General features: G+C 51.2%; 1 protein-coding gene across 1 annotated transcript in view; it reads right to left on the bottom strand.

The window, feature by feature from the left end:
* Window positions 1-267: 267 nt before the first annotated feature.
* B3GAT1 (beta-1,3-glucuronyltransferase 1) overlaps window positions 268-20,091 on the bottom strand; it is a 37,265-nt gene continuing 17,441 nt past the window's right edge. Inside the window, exons 2-6 of the mRNA XM_083877862.1 lie at window positions 14,768-14,904; window positions 14,468-14,614; window positions 11,177-11,685; window positions 7,311-7,607; window positions 268-930 (exon numbers count right to left, since the gene is read on the bottom strand). Of these exons, the coding sequence (XP_083733988.1) occupies window positions 844-930; window positions 7,311-7,607; window positions 11,177-11,685; window positions 14,468-14,579 (1,005 nt within the window). The 5' untranslated portion in view covers window positions 14,580-14,614; window positions 14,768-14,904 and the 3' untranslated portion in view covers window positions 268-843. The remainder of the gene's footprint in view (window positions 931-7,310; window positions 7,608-11,176; window positions 11,686-14,467; window positions 14,615-14,767; window positions 14,905-20,091) is intronic.

The raw sequence follows: 20,091 nt of genomic DNA, 5'->3' as shown, positions 1-20,091 counted from the left end.
AGATCTACCTCCTTCCTGCTCTTGCTGCTCAGGAATTGAGAGCAGCAACCTCCTCTCCCTCCAGGCCTGGTTCTACACTCCAGTGAAAGGGAGTTGTGCATTTATTTTATTTTTTTTTTTTTTGCCCATGATGATGAAGGACACCTCCACAGGCTGGGTGCAGGTACAAGTGAACAGCTCATCCTTCACTCCTGAACACCCAGGGCATGAAGAAATACCAGTCAGCCATCAGTGTGTGTGTTCTTTCCTCCTTCCCTCTGGAAAAGACACCCCATGCTCTCCTCAGGGGTTCAACCCACACCTTCCCATACCTGTCACTGCCTCTCTGTGGCCTCAGCGTGGGTCTAAATTAAATATTTCCCTCTGTCAAAGCTTCTACCTGGCCAAAAATCTTTTTGCTGGTGCTGCTTTAGCTTTCCTCAGGTGTTTGCAGGTGGATGAATCCACACCCTTCACCCTCCTATAGCTGTATTAAAATTAATTTGGCAATCTTGGATTTTTCTGAATGGTGCAACTCCTACTCCCTGCATTTCTCTTCCCCTCAGCCTCTCAGCAGGTATTTAACATTTTGTCTTAAAAACAGATTAACCTTAAAAAAGGGAGATTAACAAATGGTCTTAAAAATAGATTAACTTTAAAAAAAGAGATTAACAAATGGTCTTGAGAAGTTTAGCAGTAAGGGAAGGTCAGGGCAGTGAAAAATAGAAAAATAGAAAAAAATAGAAAAATAGAAAAAGCACATTTAAAAGAGTTTTTATCTTTCTCCTGCCCTTGTGTGGCTTCTCACTGCTGTTAGAAACATTTGCTCTCACCTGGTGTTGGTCTCCATTCAGCCACGCACAGTCAGATCTCCACGTTGGGATCTGTGAATCCTTTCTTGCCCTCGTTCACCAGCACAGGCTTCTCTGTCCTCGTGTGCCAGACTAAAATCTGCAGGAGCCAGCAAGAAGTCATTAGCTGCACCTCTCCAGTGCACTAACAAATATTCCTGCACATTAAATCAATAGTGCAATTTAACCAGCCACCCTGGAGCCTAATGGTGCATCCACCGCTGAGAGGGGCTTTGCATAAACCTTCATTTAGGCAGAGCTGCTGCTCCCTGCAAAATGCACAGTGCACAGGAATTACCCCTTTTACAGTGTGCTGTCGTGGGACATTAACCTGCTCCTTCCATGTAGTTATGGAGCAGCTCCCTCCCAAGGCTCATCAGCCTGGCAATGGGGTAAGGAGCTCCCTCCCAGCCAGGGAATCACCTCTCTGCTTCCCCACCAGTTCCTGGTTATCACCTCACATCCTGGGCCTGGGAACCTCTCCGAGGGGAAATGAAAATTCCCTCCCAGCCAGGGAATCACCTCCCTACTTTCCCACAATTCCTGGTTATCACCTCACACCCCTGGCCTGGGAACCACTTGGAGGGGAAATGCAAATTTCTGACATTGTGAGGGAAGAGGCACCAGCAGCTCTTCCCTCACCATCCCTGCCTTTGGCTGGGGGAAATATAACCTGAGTTCTTCAGCACATCCCTGGAAATCCATTCCTGGGGAGCAGGCATCCTTCTGCCCCCCTTACCTCAGCATCACTTTGCACTTTTAAATCCTTTCCTAAAAAGCCACAAGAGTGTCACTGAGCTGGGAAGGACCCACTGCTGCCCCGGAGCTGCTGTTGCAGAGCTCTCCCTTCATCCCACGAGCTCTGGGCTGCACAAACTCCCTCATCATAACCCAGGATTACCCTCTGGATCCCCCCAAAATCCCCCTCCCCATTCCCTTGGGAATTCTGGCCCCATACAGCCACCCCCTGTTCTGTCCCAGCTATTCAAGCCACTCCTCAGCTTGCCTGAAACAGAGCTAAAGCTTCTCCTAAAAGCCTCCCTGGGTCTTGGCAGGGAAGTTGCAGCAGAGATCAACATCTGTGGAGGAGAGCTGGCAAAACCTGAGCTGGTTGAGTATTTCAGGGGGGCTGTTAGGGGAAATTGTTTCTCCTTGCTGCGCTCAGATGGTTCTGGAAGCGGCTTAAAACACTCAATTATACTCATTGCTGTCCCCTAGAAGGAGGATTTATCCTTCCTGAGCAGGTTTCCTGCTCCCCTCACCTGTTCCTGCCTCTTTCCCACCCCTGTGGGGTTTCCCTGTGGTTGCCATGACAATCCCCTGCACACTGAATCCTGCAAACCCCTTCCTGCCTTCCTGAAAAACCACCTTCTGCTTCTAAAGGATGAACAAAGCACCTTTCAAGCCCTCCTGGTTCAAGCAGGGCACCTTCCCCCACCTTCCCAAGGAGCCTGTTTGACCGAATCCCTCTCTGATGTCAGCAGTCACCTCCTGCGTGGAGCTCAAATCTCTGCTAACACCAAAGTGCTGGAGACCAACTGCTGGCTGGAGTGGGTCCAAAAATCTATTTTATCGTCCCCCACAACCAGTTCAGAGCCTGCCCATCAAAGTCACCCTTGATTCCAGCCCTGTTCCACAATTACTGCATTTTCAGCCCCCCAATGCTGCAATTACTGCGCTGCTCCTCCAGGAAAAGGCAGAACCCAGCAGGGCTCAGGAGAGGCTCTCAGGGCTCTGCAGTCATGGAAGTCCCAGGTTTAATGTTTTTTTTTCTTCCCAAGATTTCAAGGCTGGTGGTTTGTGTGGGTCCAAGGGAGTGTTTTTCCCTCCTGACCTCTGAAGGATCTGAGTGTGAGTCTGTGCTGAGCCCGGTGCAGCACGAGAAGGATGAGGAGTCTCAAGGTCTTGGTTTTCTTGGTTTCTTGCATTGTTTATTAATTCTTATCTTACAATTCTCTGTGTCTGGCCAAGGTGTTCACAGCAGCCTGGACACGATGTGACTCCCTCTGTGATGGGAGGTCACTCTGCTTTTATACAGATAATTATGTGTCTATTATTTACAATTCTGTGCCAATGTCTAACACCTGGACTAGAAGGGTCATTTCTGCTTTGCTCCAATCCACTGAAACTCCCCTGTGCCCACGTCACTGCAGGAGATGGATGCCAAGGGAGAAGAAGAAGAACCCAGGGCACCGCCCTGAAATCTCCATCTTGTCCCTCTGCACCTACATTCTAAAAATCCAAAACTACAAAATCTTCTACACGGTGATAAACCACACCACTGTCTGTCACACATTTGTGACTTGTAATTCTTCTCTGTGTTGGATGTTTTTTCTCATGGACCAAACTCAAAGCCTGTGTCCTCCTGGGCTCTGTGCCAGGCAAACCCCCCTGCACAGACCCCAGACCCTCTTTCTCAGGTCCCAGGCCTCTCTGCCAAGGTCTGTGACTTCCCAGGGCACTCAGAGTGATGCCCTGGACTCCAATAGGAAAGGATAAACCAGGTGCTGGGGAAGTCCTGCAGCCCAATTCTGCTCTTCAGAGAGAGCTGCTGAGAGCCCTTTGCACTCCTGGCACTCAGCCCTGCTCAGGGACTCGCTCACATTTCAATATCTCTGAGCACACACTCAGAGCAGAGGGCACAACCCACAGTCAGCAGTGCTCCCTCCAGCTGGATCCCACTTCTGCACTGCTAAAGCCAAATGCCACAAAAAAAGGCAGGTTAAATGAGCTCAAATGGACCCATTTTCAGAGTTTGCAGCTTGAGACAGAAGCTTTTACTGTTTTTCATGCTGTGCTCTTTAACGTGGGAGGTAGATCACCATTCAGTACAGAAACATTCGCTTTTCCTTTCAGCCACTGCTTGTTTGTTTTTTTTTCAACAAGCAGCGTGTTTTATGCCTCAGAGAAGCTTTGGCTCTCTCACAAGAGACCAGACAGTGAAGGGGACCAAATATCTGATTTTTCCTGAGCAGTGGTTTCATACAGATCACCTGAGGGACTTCCCTTAAAAAATAAAGTTTTTTTTACTGCAAAAAAAAAAAAATTAAAAAGTTTTTTTTTTTCCACTCATTTACAGCCCTGCCATTCAAAACAGATCTAGGAGATAACCAGGCTGCATCTCCACAGCAGAACAATTCACTGTCTCCCAACAGGAGATTGAAAAGCAAACAGAAGGGTTCGACCTGCAGTGGGAGGGGATCACAGGGTTTCCAGCACACAGACCCTCCCAGGAGGGATTCAGGAATTGTTGTTTGAAATAAAAATTACAGAATGGGAAAAAAAAAAAAAAAAGACATTGGGGTGAAAGGACAGCCCTGCTCCAGTCTGACAATAAAATGTTCCCCAGGTGTGGCACTGATGGTGCCCACGGGCCCCAGTCTGTGCTTTAGTCCTCCCTGGCTGAGCTCACTGCAGATTGTTCCTCTGGGTGCTCATAGAAAATGGGGAGCAGAATGTCCCCCCTTCCATCAGCCTCCCAAACCCAAGAAAATAAGCAGGATATGTGATCTTTGCCCTAAACTTCAGCTTTTTGCAGGAGTGTGCGTTTGTGGGCTGAATTCTGATCAATATTTACCAGCACCAGCAGTGCGCACACAGGGAAAGCAGCATTTTTGGAGAACAGATGTCTGTGCTTATCTTAACACATTCCTCTGATCCCTCCTTAATGACTCTGTCTAAGCACATCATAATTTTTAATGTAAATCTCCCTGCAAAGCAGGTGTGTGGTTATGTTTAACAGGAGCAAAGCACAACAAGTGCTGGGAGCACAGCAGAGACAGAGAGGAGCCTGTGCTTTGATCTCGGGGTCAGAGGGCCCCAGGTCCTCCTCTGCTGCTGGCCCAGACTCTTCTTCTGGTGAAATGGGTGAGTGGAAGCAGAAGTGGAGGTTTCCAGGGAAATGGAGGCTGCTGGCACTGAGGCAGAAAGGCAGAGCCCAACCTGCAAAGCTGCACTCACAGCCTGCCAGGAGCAGGCAGCTCTCAGCTCACAACAAGGGCCCTTGTCAGCTCTGCCCAGCCCAGCCAAGAAAAGAAACTCAGTCTGCTTCCGATGCTGGGCAGCCATCCCTGCTGCCTCCTCCCCATCCCTGACCTGTGCCACTGCCCTGGCTCCAGCACCATTGCTCTCCTCCTGCCTGGAAACAACATTTTCCTTCCTCTCCTTCCTCCAAGGCCTTTCATTTCCCACCCTCAGCCTTTTAGCACAGTTTCCTTCCAACAGGTGTTTATTTACAGCAGGGACAACGGACCAAAGTGAATAACTGGCCACGGAGTAAACAGCCCTAATCTCCTGTACACAGTGTAAAAGCAGCCTGCCCATCTCTCCTGCCTGTAGGAAACACATTTATTTCCACACAGTGCCTAGGAACAGGGATCTCATTTTAATCCAATCTCTTTCCCCATTCTTGGGAGGCTGGTTGGGTTATTTGTCCCAGCATTGGACAGCCATAACCACAGAAATGGGGATTCAGAGAGGCACAGCAGGTATCAGATAAAACCCAGATTTGCTCCATCCCCTTGGCTCCTCCTCCTTGTTCCTGGATTCCTTGTGAGAGCACTGCTGAACATTCAGATTCCTGGTTTTTTCCATGGCTTTGGAGCAGAGCACATGGAAATCAGGCAAAGGGTACTGGTCACATTTTCTTTCCTATCCTAAAAATGATGGAGACCTGAATCCAACACTGGGGCTGTTGGCAGTAACAACTAATTTGCAATAAAAGAACAATTCTGTTGGGGTAATTAAGCAATAAAGACTCTCTAAATCAGACTGGCTGATGTTTATAACAGACAAAGGTGTGAGAGTCCTACACGGGGGTCTGATCTCAGAGGGACCCCCATCACACCTCCAGTATTTAGGGAACCACTCACAAAGCTCAAAGCCCTTGACAGATGGGCTGTGATTGATGCCTGTCGCTATAACCAGCTTTGTCTCATGGTGTCTCCCACGCTCCCTGTCAGCCCAGACAGATTCATTTCTCATCTCAGACTGGGAAGTCTTCAGGAGAAGAACCATCAGTGTTGTTTCTGTGTTGTTTAGCACAGGGGGTCCTGCTCCCTGACCCAGCAATGTGTCCAGGCAGCACTGATCAGTCAGTGACAGCAGTAAAATCCCCCCAAATGGAGCTTCCTGGAGCTCAGAGCAACATCCCAGGCACTAAAACATTTCTGTATTATCTCTGACGCAGAAAAATCCAGGTTTTTGTGGGCACCTACAGCACAGACACTGCACAGATGTCAGGAGGGAGAAGACAACTTGGCAGGGAGGCAGAGGCTGTGTGAGCAGCCCTTCCCTGCAGGCAGGAAAGGCTGTGGCTGCTCCTCCTGGGTGACAGCTCACAGGGGCCCACGGAGACAAACAGCCTGTCACTGCACTCAAACCCCAATCAGGAACTCACATTAAATAACTGACATTTCTCCCATGGAATTCCCTGCTCCAAGGTCACAGGAAACCCACTCTGAAAATAATATCTTTTAGGGGTAATGTAAGGAAGAAGAACATTACAGGGGAGAGAAGACTCTATTCCAAGGCTTATGCAACCACTAGCAGCCTGCAACTGAAAGAGATTACATGCCCTCCAACATTTTAGTGCATAATCCCCCATTCCCAGTTCCTATTAAATGGGGGTGTGCTCCCTCCAAACACAGAGGAGCAGCCTGGAGAAGAGGAGACTGAGGGGAGGCTCACAGCCACGTGCAATTCCTTCATGAGGGGCAGTGGATGGACAGGAAGTGAAGAAATTCTTCACTGATCCCTTTTCTTTCTGTTGAAGACCCAGGAAATGGCTGGAGCTGTGCCAGGGCAGGGTTAGGTTGGACATCAGGGAAAGGTTCTTCCCCCAGAGGGTGCTGGGCACTGCCCAGGCTCCCCAGGGAATGGGCACAGCCCCAAGAGCTCCAGGAGCATTTGGACACCACTCCCAGGGTCCCCAGGGTGGGATGTTGGGGCAGGAGTTGGACTGGATGACCCCTGTGAATCCCTTTTAACTCAGGACATTCTGTGATTCTGTGAAGTGACGGAATGATGGGGAAAACTGCGGTTGGGCAAAACTGGGGCTGAGGAAAACTGTGGTGGGGGAAATGGGGTTGGGAGAAAACTGGGGCTGGAGAAAATGGGGGTGAAGAAAACTGGAGTTGGAGAAAACTGGAGTGGGGAAAACTGGGGCTGGGGAAAACCGGGGATGGGGAAAACTGGAGTTGAGGAAAACTGGGTTGGGGAAAACTGGGGCGGGGAGAAAACTAGGGTGGGGAAAACTGCTGTGGAGGAAACAGGGGTGGGGGAAAACTGGGGATGGGAAAAACTTGGGTTGAGGACAACTGAGGTTGGGGAAAACCAGGCTTGGGAAAACTGTAGCTGGGGAAAATGGGGTTGGGGAAAGTGGAGTTGGGGAAAACTGAGACTGGGAAAAACTGAGGTTGGGAAAACTGGCCTTTCTCCCTCTCTGACCCCTCCTCCCCCCGCCCCATCACAAACACACACCTTAGTGCAGTTGGCGGCCTTGGGCTCGAGGTCGCTGAGCGTGACCAGCTCGCGCAGCAGGCTGCTCTCCTGGTAGCCGCCCTTGACGCCGCGCAGTTTGAAGTAGGCCTGGGGCCGCTGGAGGATGAGGCGCAGGTTGACGGCGAATCCGGCCATGTCGATGGCAAAGGGCCGGTGCGGGTCGAACACGGTTTTCCAGCCGTAAACCTTCCCCGCTGCGTTCACCTTGGGAGACTCGTACCTCAGGCCGCCCACAAAGGCCACGGGCCACACCGACACCTTCCTGGTGCTGCGCATCTGGGGTGGGCACACATTGCCATGATGCTAAGCCTTCTGATGGTTGTTTATGTATTTTCCTTTGGAGTCTCTCAAAACAGAGTCACAGAATCACAGAATGTGTAGGTTGGAAGAGACCTTCAAGATCGTTGAGTCCAACCCAGCCTTAACACCTCAACTAGGTCATGGTGTCAAGTGCCACATCCAGTTTCCTTTTAAACACCTCCAGGGATGGTGATTCCATCACCTCCCCGGGCAGACTATTCCAGTATTTAATCACTCTTTCTGTGAAAAACTTCCTAATATCCAACCTGTATTTCCCTTGATGCAGCTTAAGACTGTGCCCTCTCGTTCTGTCAGTGCTGCCTGGAGAAAGAGACCAATCCCCAGCTGTCTATAACCTCCCTTCAGGAAGTTGTAGAGAGTGATAGGGTCACCTCTGAGTCTCCTTTTCTCCAGGCTAAACAACCCCAGCTCCCTATACAATCTGTATTGTATATTGTTTTCATTCCTCTCGGTGATAGGCTTCAGAATGGACCACTGGGGTCAGAGAGGTGTTCCTCTCATTGACCAATCCTTAACCAAACCCCAAATACTATATAAACCCTAAATCATAATAAACTGCCTTCTTTTCCCTGCTTCTATCTGACGGGTGAGTGTGGTTCTTTTCATGTCCCTAACTGTAACAGGCACACACAGGGACAGACCTGCTGTGGTGGCTCCTGGACCATCCACAGAGAGCAGCACCATCCCCAGGTGTGTTTAAAAGTAGACTGGATGAGATGGTTTAAGTTGGTGAACAGGTGTTAGGTCATAGGTTGGGCTAGATGAGCTTAAAGCTCTTTTTCCAACCTAGTTCATTCTGTGATTCTGTGGTTCTTTGGTTCTCTGATTCTCCAGTGAGACATTAATTTTGAAGAATTAAGGACTTTAGTTAAACTAGATATTGCTGAGGTAAGAGATAAACTTCCCTTTGTTAACAGAAGCTGGAACTGATAAATCATGAAACCTGTCAGCTTATGTTTGTGCATCCTGACTAATCAATAGACTCCAAGAATACAATACAATACAATTATAAATCAAACAGTCCTGGAAAAACAGGATTCAGTTGTCATGTAACACTAAAAGGCTGAAAAGTTAAAGCAAGGAAGACCCATCTTACTTCATCATTTTGGGGACCCGCCCCATAAAAAGCACCATCGACCCATTTTAAAGAACAAACTACCCATGCCTAATGGCTTTTTGGCCACTGTCAAGAACTTGTGAGTGACAGTGGGTTTTGGGGTGCTGACCACCTCAATAAGAGGCCAGCAGAGAGGCAGGGACTTGTCCAAGCTCTCCCCTCTCCATTTGAAACATCCACCTTCACGCAGTTCCACCCCAGGCAGCACCTTCTGTGGCTCTTAGCACTTACCTGTAAAAGGCTGCCCATGGCACAGCTGGAGAAGTGAAGTGCTTTGGGAAGTGGCAGCTAACAACACCAGTGGCCACAGAACTGAGCTGGACTCAGCACTGAAAACAAAGCTGGGATTATGAGTGAGGTTTTTGTCCAGCTGTTGGGCTCCACATGGGCAAGCCAAGACACAGGAGGGAACCACCTTGTCCAAGGCCACCTGGAAGTGCAGGAATGGCACATCTAGGAAGGAAGCTGGTCTCTACTGAGGTATTTAAGCTGCAGTCTCAGGCTAGGTAAGGCTAAGGCCATCCCCAGAATGAGGCACTGCTGTTCCCAGCCTGGGGGACACAGCTTGGAAGCACAGCCTCTCCAGATATTCCCGGCAGGCAGGACAGTCCTGTCTCACTGCTCCTGCCCTGCACAGCCTCTCCAGACATTCCCAGCAGGCAGGACAGTCCTGTCTCACTGCTCCTGCCCTGTGGAATGATGCTGGGTGCCTCTGCTCCCTGTGCTCACCAGAAATGTGTTGGAGCCACCTTTGGCCACCTGAACTTGTCAAGGCAATGCTTTGAATGCCACTCACCCCCAGCACCCTGCCCTGCTCCCTGCCAGGCTCAGCCTCCCGTTCTGCTCTCAGCTCTGCTCTCTTAGATCAGGGATCTCCCAGAGCTCATCTCATCACTGCTAATTACTGCAAACGAGAGCAGAAGAGCTCTGGCACTTGCCCTTCTGCATTATACAGCTGCTAACGGCAGCCCCTGTCCACAGGGAACAATAATGTGTGTCTCCTGCATTTCACAGCACATTTCCTTGGCTCAGTGACCTTAACTGCAGAGACATATCTGAGAGGAGAAGCCTCTACGAGCACAGCACACGAGTGAATGAAGGAACCCTTTCTTGCTTTATTCATGTGAGGAGTCTGTCTCAAGATGCTGCCAGAGCCAGCCTCAAAGGGGACGGGGGAAGAAAGAAATTCAGTCTGAATTCACTTTCAGCTTTCAAAGCATGTCCTGTGGCTGTGCAAGCTAAAGTGAGAGTCACTGGGGAAGGGAAAGAGGCATGCATGAGGAAATAAATAGGAGACCCCTGGTATGAAAACTGGCAGCTGGTGGGGAAGGAACCAATCTTCCTTTCTTGTCCCTTGGGTTTGGCCTCAAGAGAGCAAGGAATTTCTGAGCTGGAAGCCAGGTGAGGTCCCTGGCACTGTAAATCCATTCAAACCTGCAGACAGGAGCTCATTTAGAGCCCCAGCTGGAGTGGAACAAAGAGCAAAGGTGGGACAGCCCACGGCAAGGCTTCCCCTGCTCAAGCCCAACCAGATTGTCAGGACACGCTGAGGTTCAGCCCTGGAGCTGCAAATTTCCAGGGGAAGATCTCAGCCCCTCTGCCTGGGAGACATCCACGCCCAGGGGCTGAAACAGGAATTGCTCCAGGGGGGAAAAGCTGCACTTGTCTCCTGGCACAGAGACATCTCCCCCAGGCACTGCAGGGAGGGCTCTGCTTTTCCAGGAGGGGAAGCAAAATCTCTGACAAACTCCTGCTCCTCCCTGTGTGTGCAGCAAGGCAGAGACAAGCCCAGAGAAGATCTCGACCGAGGTGTCCTGGAGAGGCCGTGGCTGTGCTGACACAGCTCAGGGGTGGCTCTGGCAGGGCTCTGCTGGCTCAGGCAGGGACTGTGCAGAGCAGGCTCCTGACAACCAGGAATTTAACCCTGGGATGGCAGCAGGCAAAGGCCAGCAAAGGGCAGGGAAGGGAAAGGAGCCCTCAAATAAAAGCAGACAGGAGTTAACAGAGCCAAGTGGTGGAGGAGGAAGGTGGGTAACACCAGATCAGCTGGAGATCTCTGGGATGAAGCGAGAAAGGAGGATGGCTGAGGTTTCTTTGCACGTCGGGCAGCAGGGGATGTTCCAACCCTAACAAGGCTCCCCACAGGGGAAGGCAGCTCCTCATTAGCTCCCTTTCCATGGGAGCTGCCTCCTGATCACACGGCACAGATAAACCAGGGTTCCCACTGCTTCCCACGAGATGCTTTGACTCTGCAAACACACGGGGTAACAGAGCTCCAGGGAAAATCAGAGCACAGCTGCAGTGGCTACAGCCAAGACTAATCCAGAACTCAGGAGAGGACATGCCACCATCTCTCACCCCCTCCCCAGGCTAATCAACTGAATTCATCCCCCCAACAGGTTCTCACCTCCTCGAAGAGCTCCAGGCTGTAGGTGTTATCATCATCAGCGAAGTAAACAATCCCAGGCTGGCTGTTGTTTTTGTTAAAGGTCTCTCTGAGCCACCTGAGGGCCAGGTTCCTCTGCATGGTGCCTCGGGGGATGCGGGGGTCCCTCATGTCCCCCCGCAGTTTGTAGTTCCGGGGGGTCTCCACGTTGAGGTGGGTGTAGTTGAGGCCCGTGTCCCGCAGCAGGCGCGTGATGAGCGGCGTGCGGCGCTGGGAATCCTCCACCAGGATCCAGTGCAGGTTGGGCACGTGCAGGAGCGTGTTGGCCAGCCTGGTCAGCTCTGCCTTCTGCACCGGCCGGCTGTAGGTGGGGGTGACCACGTGGATGGTGGGCAGCGTGTCCGACCAGGGGGGCGGCCGCGTGTAAACGTACTCTGTCCTCACCACCTCCACTATGTCCCGGTCCGACAGGCAGTATTCCTTGGAGTCCAAGCCTGCAGCGAGATCACGCTGGGAGTCACCACCATCATCTGGGCAAGGGCATGGAGAGAAGAGAAAGCCGCATGGACTCGGGTGTCCGGCACCCCCTGGGCTGAGACAGTGGGCTGAGGCCGCCAGTGCCTCACCCTTGTGGGTGCCAGGAGAGGAAACAGGCTCGGGAGGCTTTCATAGATAAGGGCACGGATAAATAAAGGCATCAGGGACAAACGTACATGAGGAAAGAAGATTCTGGTGTCAAAAAACCAGCACTAAAAAAAAAAAAGGTCTGAGAGCCCAGGATGACTGGGCTGAGTGCTGACAACAAGCAGCTTCAGAAAGTACCCAGAAGAGACAGGAGTGCAGAGCAAGTAGGTCTAGATAAAGAAAATAGCCACGTGGATTGATGATCCATCACCCCTGGAGAGCTCCAGTGCTCTGGGCACCATGCTCAGGGGGGCAGGACTCACAGATCTGCACTCAGGAACTGGAGCATTTTCATAGCACGTTATTCTTCCAGCAGCACAGACTTTGATACCTGAAGCAAATGAAGGCTTTGTACCCCATGGCATTGACAGAGGGGGGGTGGATATTTGGAGCACCTGGACCTGAGGCAGGGAAAAAACTGGTGGAAAACACCAGGCCAGTGAAGATCCCCAGCAGCACGGTCTGGGCAGGACACTGCAGTGCCCCACTGCTCTCTGACAGGCAACAGAGAAGTGGGGAAAGACACACTTCAAATCCAGAAATGGAGAGTGGAAATTAAAGTCTGTAATTGTAGGGTTTTTTTTCCTGCAGAGACTTTCCCCTGCCTCTAACTCACCTGCCTCAAAAAGGCCCCTCCAGCCTGTGAACAGAGCAGCCCCCTCAGGGGTGCAGATGTGAGCATTGAACGGCCTAAAGAGCAGATACTCTGATCCAAACAGATAAAATCCCTGCAAATTGTTCACATTCAGCTGAAGGAAAACCAGTGTTGACGCACCTGCCGCTTTTCCAGGGTGCAGCTTCCACATTTTCCACTGCAGAGCAGCAGGAATGCCACGGCCTGCAGACATGAAGGGGGCCCCACTCAGGATGTAAAGCTGCCTCTCCGGTGGGCACAGAACACTTTGAGCCATAGATTATTTTCTTTTATTTTGAACCAGGAACTTGAGATGAGAAAGAATAGGAGCAGAGAGCCATTAGATCTGACCCAGCAGGGGACTACCCATGGCATTTTCATAGTTATTCTTCCAGCAGCACAGACTTTGATACCTGAACCAAATGAAGGCTTTGTACCCCATGGCATTGACAGAGGAGGGGTGGATATTTGGGGGAGGGAACAGGGTACATGTTGCTGTCAGGCCCTGTGTACTGCAGAGCACCTCAGCATCACAGCAGAGCTCTCTGCGGGCAGAGAACACCGGAACCAACTCAGAAACAAATCTGCGAAATGCATTGGACACAGACACAAATGTAATTAGCCAGGACGGTGCCTGAGACAGTTTGCAAAGCCCTGCAGGTCAAAGGCTCAGCTGTGAGCCCTGGCACGGGGAAATGTTGTTCTGGGCACCTCCAGGTGCACAATCTCTCTCAGCACCTGTGAGCAGAGCAGCTCAGAAACGCCTCACAAGAACAAAATGATTCCTCTCAAGAGCTTTCAGGCTGGTCTCTGCTTTCCACTGGGGGTTCTGAGAAGCAGAGAAGTGTCTCATCAAAGTCATTGGTGAGTTCTTGACCGAGCCATTGGAGCGGTGTCTGTGCTGTAACTGCAGAGGCCATTCAGAGAAAACAGCTCTTAGGGCAGTGATCAAACTGCTGTTCAGACAGGCAGCATCTTTACTCATCTTTAAAGTCCTCTTTTAGATCTCCCTCATCCTCTGAAACACTCTCCACCTTCCAGAAGGGATCAGAGTAATTTTTCCCCTGCCCAAAGCCTCAGAGGTGGCTGCCAGGAGAAAGGGAAAACAGCTCAGGACAGACTGAACTTCCTGCAAGTCAAACTGAACATCAGAGTGCCCAGCAAAGGGATAAGCAGCTATGGAGGACAAACACTGAAAGGGGAGAGAATCTCTCAGATAAAAGGACCAGAGAGGATGAAAGTGTTCTGAAAATGAGCTGGCCTTCTTCCCCCAGGCCAGCCTGCCCACAGCAGAAGGGCAGAACCAAGAAGGAAGGTGGCAGAAGGCAGCGTGGCTTCTTCCAGCCTCCAAGAGCCCTCACAGCCCTTAGATATTGCTGCAGTGCCAAGAACAGGACCAAACTGGGATGCTTTTGGCCAAAAGGGATCCCTCAGAACCTCCTGGAGCCCTCTGATGTGGACCAGGGCTGTATTTACTGCAGTGTGTGACAGGCAGTGTGGAGTCAACATCTCAGAGCACTTTAACTCCCCGAGACAGGTGAGATCTGCCTCTTGCCTTCTCCTTCAAGTGCCAGAGCGCTGCTTTTCTGCTTTCCTTAAAAAGTGCTCTCAGCCTCACGTCTCCCAGAGCAGCTGCCTCGAGTGGCAGCTTTATCTCCCCTGCTGGAATAACTTTGTGTGCAGAGCGCTGCAGAGGCCAGCAGGGAGGGAATCCTCTCTCGGGGGAACAAAGAGAAGCAGCACTCTGGAGTTTGGGCCATAAAGAGCTCTCCAAGTGCAGCAAGCACATCCCATGGCGTGGAGTTTGATGCCTCTGAAGAACCCCCTATGAGCACCGGGCTGTTCCTACAGCAGAGGTGGGGAGGCTCCTGCATGGGCATGGTCTGGGAGCTGAGATGAGCATGGCTGCCATGGAGAGATGAAATGACAGAGGAGATGAGGACGAAAGAGGGGATGCATGGGCTCGGCATGGGCTGGTTTGGTTTTTCTCTCACCCTTGTGCACTGCAAGCAGTGGGGCAATGGTGCTCTGGTGCCAGACGGTGATTAGCAGTGTCCAGGGCAGAACTATCAGCACGATAGCCAGGATGTCTCGTCTCTTCGGCATCTCCAAGACTGACTGGGCCCACAGCTCCTCATTACCTGACAGTGAAAACCCCAGAGACAGAACAGCAGAGCACATGGAGAACAGAAATAAATGGGCAGGAAGGAGCAAGGACAGAGAGAGAGAGAGAGAGAGAGAGCGCGAGAGAGGAGGGAGAGAGCAGCCAAGGAGACATGACTCATGGGTCTTACCAGTGCTTACAACCCACCCATTGCAGAAGCAGGTTTGGAGGGGCCTCGGCTGCTGAGCCCAGGAGCAGGAGGGCACTTTCTGCAGGGCACTGCTGGAGCTGCCAGCAGGAGCCTCAGGGACTCATGTGGAAGGAAACCTGCAACACAGAGCAAAGGCCAGTAGGCAGAGAAAGCAGCAGAGTTCTCCTCGAGAAGGATAAACCCCACTGAGGCAGTGAGCAGCAGCAGCAATGTCTCACCCCTCCAGGGAGATGTCTCCTGGGTGTCCAGGGCCTTGCCTTCTCTTTGCATCCCTGTGTCAAGCAAGTCCCTCTTGTCAGGAGAGTGAAAACCGCTCAGTGCTGCAGTGTCTGAGCCACCCCAGTGGAACCTGAGCCATCCCAGCAGACAGAGCCTTCCCAGCAGAACCAGTCTGAGCCTTCCCCTCCAGCCAGCCAAGCCCATGGAAGAGGCAGAGACTGCCACAGCCACACCACTGACACATCAGCACACACTGTGACCCCCCAGATCCTCTCCCTTGGCCAGGCAGAGCTCTTGGGGTGGCTGCACCTCTGCTCCTGGGGCACAGAAATGTCAGCTTGTGATTTTCCTGATGCCTTAGGATTTGAGCTTTTCTATTTTTCATCTATTTATAATCCTGCAGTTCTTTAGTGCAGAACTCCAAACTCCACACACACTGTGAGCTGCTGCTCCCCCACTTTGGGCAGACACAACAATTCCTCTCCAGGCCTGGCAATCAAGGACCCCTCACTGCCTCAGGCCCCAGAGATGGGAACAAAAGGGAGTTGGGGGCAGCAAATTTGGGCTCAATGACTTCATGACCTGGAGCTGGAATTGGCAGATGAACCCCCAATGTGCAAATGGCCCAAAGTGATCCAAGTGTGCAAAGCCGTGCCCATTGTCCATTTTGGGTGCAGCCCCTGGGGGGCTTTGTCTGCCCTAAATGCACCTGAAGGCCCTTCCATAAACAGAACTGCTTTTTATTCTTTTAATTTTATCTGGCCTCTGTTTTTAGGCAGCCCTGGAAAAAGTCATCATTCCCATCCCTATTCCCTCAGCTCATCCCATCCTGCAGGCAGCTCCAACCCAGCTACTTTTAGCTCAGCCTTCCAGCACAGCCTGCTCAGGTTTGCTTCCCTCTCAGAGGTGCTGTGCCTGGAGTATATTAAAGTGCCACAATGGCTTAGTTTGACGCGACACGAGCACATCCAAGATTTAAGCAGACTGGATCTGAGGCCGGCGAGCAAAGCGCTGCACTTAGCGCGGCCGCCGCGCACCGCGGGCAGTTTGCAAACACGGGTAGCACTTTAGTGCTGCTGCTCCCATGTGGGGACACGCTTCAGAGGAGGCGAAAAGGGCTGCAGTGCAGGCAGGCACAGCCCAGGGATACTGCAGAGGGAGCACGGTGCTCTGGGAGAATCTTTGGGATCTCTGGAGAAGCGTCACTCTCCCAGTGAGTGGCCTGGGTGTTATCAGATCCCTTCCTTAAATCCCTCTGTGGGTTTTACCCATAACCTCTGACAGCCCAGCCTGGCAGAGACGTGCCTAAAATTAATTGGTGAGATGGAATGATGGAGTGTGTCTTGGAAAATCAAAAAGGTTTTAATAAAGAAGGAAAATAATACAAAAACAAAGGCAAAGCCAAGCACAGTATAGAGACAAGTCTCCTACTTGCTACAACACCAGGAAAAGTGCGGAGTTTCTTCGTTCTCTCTTTAGCACTGAACAGCCCAGGTGGGCTTTTTGGCCCTTGGCCCAATGAGATGAACAACAGACCTTGAGTTACATTCCTGGAGTCCAATCCGTGCTCCTGGGCTGGCTCCGAGCCAATTACAATGAGAAAATCACAGAACTTTCCAGTTAAACTCCCTAAAATGTCCAAAGGTAAAGTGAGACTTTTCCCCTATTTGGAAGCACCTGCTGGAGGTGTGGGGATTCCATCACCACAACCCTCAAGCTCTTGGTGCCACTCTACTTGTGCAAATATTTTTCCAGAGCTGCCTTCTTCTTGGCTGCATGGGGCAGGCGTGGAGAAATCCATGTTCAGATCCCTGATTAGCCCAAATTGGATTGAGCTGAGTTTCCCTTGGCCACTGTGCTGCACAGCCAGCCCCCAGCACGGAGCCCACTTGGAGTGAAATGAATCCAAGAACTGACAGGTTTTTCCTCTAAAGGAATCTTGCAATCAAGGAATATTGAAGTGGCTGGATACAACCTGGTTCTTCCAAATTAGCACTTCAATCACAAAGGTATTCATTTACCAGGGAAAACAAGAGGGAAGGGGGTCACAGGTTGGGCTTTGTCCTTAAAAGTGTCATGTAAATGTCCCTCAAATAAGTTTCAGTGAGTCATTATTTTTTCCATGCATACAAACCCCAAACTTGTAGGAAAATTTCCAGCCAAGTCTAGCAAACAGCCAGTTCCCCAGCCAGAGCTCTCTCATTTGTTTCCAGAATTGGTGAAAGCAGCCTCGTTCACACAAAATAAACCAGGGAGGAAGAGGAGGAATTATTCCAGCAAGCATCAGCCTTCTGCTGCATCCCTGTCCAGCTCTTGGAGCCAGAGAATTCCTGCTGGCCTCGATCTGCCAAAGCACAGTGCCCCGAGGAAAGAGCATCTGGCCTCATCCCTGCTGTCCCTGGTTGCTGACTCTGCCTGAGCAGACAAGGAGTGTTGGCATCCTTGGAATCCTCTGATAAAGCTGGAGCAGGTTCCCTGAGCATCCCTGCAGGGCAGGGCCTTAAGGGGCAGGTGGAAAGGCTGAACACCTTCCCCGGTGTGGTGCCTTCCCCAGAAATGCAGCAAGGAGAGGATTCTGCTGCTGGAGAGGGAGTGGGAGGAAACAGCAGCTAAAAAGGCCACTCAGAGCCCATTCACAGCCCTGGCAAGCTGCCACAGCGGGCTGGCCTCACCAAATGCCCTGTTTGTCATGGGCAGCTTCCTCCAGACACAGTGCCCCTACCTCAGAGCTGCCTTTCCCTGCCTCCTGCCCATCCAGGCTCAATTCATCCCCATCCCATGGGCCAGGCTGGGCTTGCCATGATGGGAAATAGGCCTCTCTGTGCTGGGGTGCTGCTCTGATTTCCAGCCTCTCCAGGCTCCAATGATTTGTGCTTTGCTCTGTCCCCAGCATTGATTCCTTTCCATTTGCTCCAGCAGCTCCCTGGTCACTCAGCTGTCCCTGGTCACTCAGCTGTCCTCCTGGAGCTCCAGCAGTTCCCTGGTCACTCAGCTGTCCCCTGGTCACTCAGCTGTCCCTGGTCACTCAGCTGTCCTCCTGGAGCTCCAGCAGTTCCCTGGTCACTCAGCTGTCCCCGTGGAGCTCCAGCAGTTCCCTGGTCACTCAGCTGTCCCTGGTCACTCAGCTGTCCCCATGGAGCTCCAGCAGTTTCCCTGGTCACTCAGCTGTCCCCTGGTCACTCAGCTGTCCCCATGGAGCTCCAGCAGCTCCCTGGTCACTCAGCTGTCCCTGGTCACTCAGCTGTCCCCGTGGAGCTCCAGCTGCCCAGGGCCAGCACAGCCGACTCGTGGCCCAGCAGGGAGAGCTGCCAGGCACAGGGAATGTCCCCGGGCTCCATTCCCTGTCCCCAGAGCTGGCTGAGCTCCCCATGAGCACTCAGATGCAGTGGGTGCCATGAGTGTCCCCAAAGGGACACGAGCCCAGGGGGTCCCAGATGGCCATGGGTGGCTGGCAGGGACATGGAGCCAGAGCCTGACCCCAGTTCTGGCCACACTCTGCACCCTGAGCTGCCCAGAAACCCCCAGGGAGCACCAGGGGCTCAGCCCAGCCCTGGGAGCACCAGGGGCTCTGCTCTGCAGCATCTCCTCACTGCTAATTCCTGAAGGGATTTGCTTTTATTGATGATCCTGGCTGAGGGCTGTGGTGAGAATTCCAGTGTGGAATCTCCATCCAGAGCATTTCAATCTTCCCTCTCAACACTCTGATGCCACTGAGGGCTCTCAGTGTGACAAAGCCACACTCCCCCCTCTCATCAGGGGCCAAAGGTGCCAAAGGTGAATCCACTTCCTCCTGTGAACATCAGCCAGGAATTGCATGAAAGCCTGTGATTTTACACTGCTGGTGAGAGCAGCCTGAGACAGAGGGCTTGCCCTAAACCCCAAAATTCCCCTGTTGCCAAAGCCAGGCGATGATTTTTATTGCTGTTTGTGGCATGAGACAAAAATTATTCTGGGAAAAATTATGTTCCTCTTCATGGCATTGACTCTACTCCTTCCCCATCCACAACAGCACTCTCCTCTTCCCACTGAAATTGTTCCAAACAAAACCTGTCTTATTCAGATTGTCACTTTTAAACTTCTCCTATCTCCTCCTCCCCAGGGAAACGAAGGAGGAGGAACAAATTTAAACATCAATTAAAACAATCAAACTCCATTTTCCACTACAGAAAGTATCCTGCCTTTTTTTTTTTTTTTTTTTTTTTTTTTTTTTTTTTTTTTTTCCACTTTTTAGAAATGAGGTGAAAGCCACAAATCACTGGTTCAAGTGTAAATGATTTTGGGGTTAAAATACTCCTAAAACAAAGGAATTTTGAACTGTTTTGAGGAAGAACCGGGTGCCACAAGATGAAAGAGATCCCCATCCTCCGGCAGAGGGCAATGGTGTCGAGGAATGACAATATGGAAAGGGCACTGATCTAATAAAAAAAAAGCTTTAATAAATCCCGGAGCCACGTGTCAGTAACATGCTGGATTATTAAACACTGAAGGTTCTTTTTTTAAATCAAGTTAATTGGCATCAGCTCTGACACTTGCCATAGGAACGAGTGATTTGATCTGCAACCTTTATAGTCAGTTTTACCTTCATTCCTCCTCTGGGGCTGCTCAGCCCCAGTGTCATTAATCCTCGGTTTGCCCACACTGAAGAGGAGTGATTTAGAAAATGTTAGACTAAAGAATGGCTTGATTTGAATTTGTACCTATACATCTTACTGGAGTAAAAACATTGTCTGGATGTGAAAAAAAAAAACAAAAAACACATCCCCCCAAAAAAATCCCCAGACAAACGCAGCAAACACTTTGTTGTGCTCCAAACAAGCCAGGAAATAACAAACAAACGCTGCCAAAACCTGCAACAAAAGCTTTGCAAAGAAAATAAACGCTCCCACTTCAGCAGAGTCTCTCCAAAAGCTTTTCCCTCCCAAAATCCAAACACAGATTTGGTTCTTTTTGTTTTTTCAACAGCAGCTGGGTTTGATCCCTGCTGGAAAATGATGCTGGAGGGGCACAGAGCTGGTCCCTCTGCTCTGCCCACCTCAACCCACAACCTTTGTGACTCAAAAACCCTTTCTGAATTCACACCCAGG

Source organism: Zosterops lateralis (assembly GCF_965231275.1).
Source record: "Zosterops lateralis genome assembly, chromosome: 25".
Taxonomy (NCBI): Eukaryota; Metazoa; Chordata; class Aves; order Passeriformes; family Zosteropidae; genus Zosterops; species Zosterops lateralis.
The sequence above is the reverse complement of the archived record's forward strand: the minus strand, read 5'-3'. Positions and strand labels throughout refer to the sequence as shown.